Here is a 1,743-nt window from a genome sequence, read left to right on the forward strand (position 1 = left end):
CCCAGCTTCAACCAATGAATTCATGGTGGCACCATCAATCTCTTTAATGGATCTTGATTATACCACATCTTAAAGTAGCATTTGTTCGTAATCGAGCTTTAAGAGAGAGACTAACTCGTTACTGTGAATGAAAATGCTACTTTAATTTTATGTCACATTTTCTTGTCAGCATCATGTCATAGAGCAACTGAACCAATCACATTGGAACACGTGTCTGTTTAATCCACATTTTCTGGTCATTTGAAAGTTGGGGATCGGACTATTGGAGTCTATGCCTTGACTAACACCATCTCTTTCTTCTTTGTTGTGGTTTTTCATGTTAATTAAGCAGTCACTTTTTCTTCTATTTGATATGTTTGATAGAAAAGTTTTAGCGATCACTCAAAATTGCTACGTATTTGGCCATGAGAAGTAAAGACCACTCAAAAACATTCCCAACAGCACCATTTTATATACAAAGAAAAACATAAATGACTATTGAAGGGATTAGATTCAAACGGGATATAATTTCTCCTTTTAAGATGTGGAATTTAAATGGTTATGATTCTTTTTTCAGTGGATGTTTAGCTTGGGAGCTCGGAAATTTGTGTTGTTTTCAACAGAAGCAGCTGGCTGCACCCCTGTGGTTCGAAGCATGGCGAATGGAACTTGCAAGGAACTGTACAACTATGGAGCTAATTTATTCAACACTCTCTTGAACTCTTCCATAGACAGTTTTACAGCTGAAATGCCTGGCTCCCATTTCGTTTTTGTTAGCCTCTATAATACGCTCATGGAGATAATAGACGACCCAAGTGCTTATGGTATGTTTTTCTTTTTCTCTGTGGCTGCCACAAACATCGTTTCTAATGCCTACCTGAGTTGCACCAAGCATGGCACTAGTCAAATGTTTGATTCATTGGTGCAAAAAAAACCATTATGGTGTGTTTGGATCCCTGGAATCTCAAATCTGAGGGAGTCTTCGGATCTGAGATTCGAGAATTCGACAACTGACCTCCTCCCCATCCCTTCTCAGATTCGTGATTTTCTCCTCAATCCTTAACCAGAGGGATCTTCAATCCTCAATTTTAGAGCTCATCCTTTTGAAAAACGCATAACTATAAATGTAGATACATTGCTTATTTCTAGCTAAATAAACTTACTGCTAAGAAATCAAATGTGTTCTGCAAACAGGATTTGACGTGATCACCAAGGGTTGTTGCGAGACATCGACGACGAGTGGCGGGGACATATGTGTGGAAAATGGCAGTGTATGTGAAGATAGGAGCACATATCTCTACTTTGATGGAGGCCATCCAACAGATAGAGTGAATGTTATATTGGCCAATCGGGCTTACTCATCAAATCTAACATCTCTGGTCTACCCTTACAATGTCGAGCATTTGGCAAGCATCAACTCCGAGTCAACTGATTCTGATTTGCTTCTCCAGCCTTCAGGCGTGGTGAGCAATGGCAAGGATGCGCAGTAGGGACGTCTCTGATGTATGTAGTGATGCCATAACCTCAAGGTCTAGGAAGATGTGGATCCAATTTTAGTCTTGAAATAATAGGCTACTTGTTCATTGGCTGGCAAGGATGCGGATGGATCAAGCTAGGACCTCTTTTTGGCGGTCTAATCAAGCTCTTTTCATAGTTTTGGTGAATATTTGTGCAACATTTTCATGTATGGTTATAAGGTTTAAAGGTACAAGTTTATGATTCTTGCTTGAAAAGAACGAGTCTATTTTAGAGTTCAGATCAGGT

The 1,743-nt window shown here is 39.5% G+C and overlaps 1 protein-coding gene across 1 annotated transcript; it reads left to right on the forward strand.

Moving 5' to 3' along the window:
- The first annotated feature begins 634 nt into the window (after positions 1 to 634).
- On the forward strand, positions 635 to 1,469 carry LOC149814977 (GDSL esterase/lipase At1g29670-like). The gene is made up of 2 exons (XM_089990458.1): positions 635 to 803; positions 1,174 to 1,469. Exons 1-2 carry the CDS (start codon positions 635 to 637, stop codon positions 1,467 to 1,469), a joined length of 465 nt encoding a protein of 154 aa, XP_089846584.1.
- Positions 1,470 to 1,743: the final 274 nt, after the last annotated feature.

Source organism: Nuphar pumila, chromosome 15, assembly GCF_984573655.1.
Source record: "Nuphar pumila chromosome 15, dmNupPumi1.hap1.1, whole genome shotgun sequence".
NCBI classification, from domain to species: domain Eukaryota; kingdom Viridiplantae; phylum Streptophyta; class Magnoliopsida; order Nymphaeales; family Nymphaeaceae; genus Nuphar; species Nuphar pumila.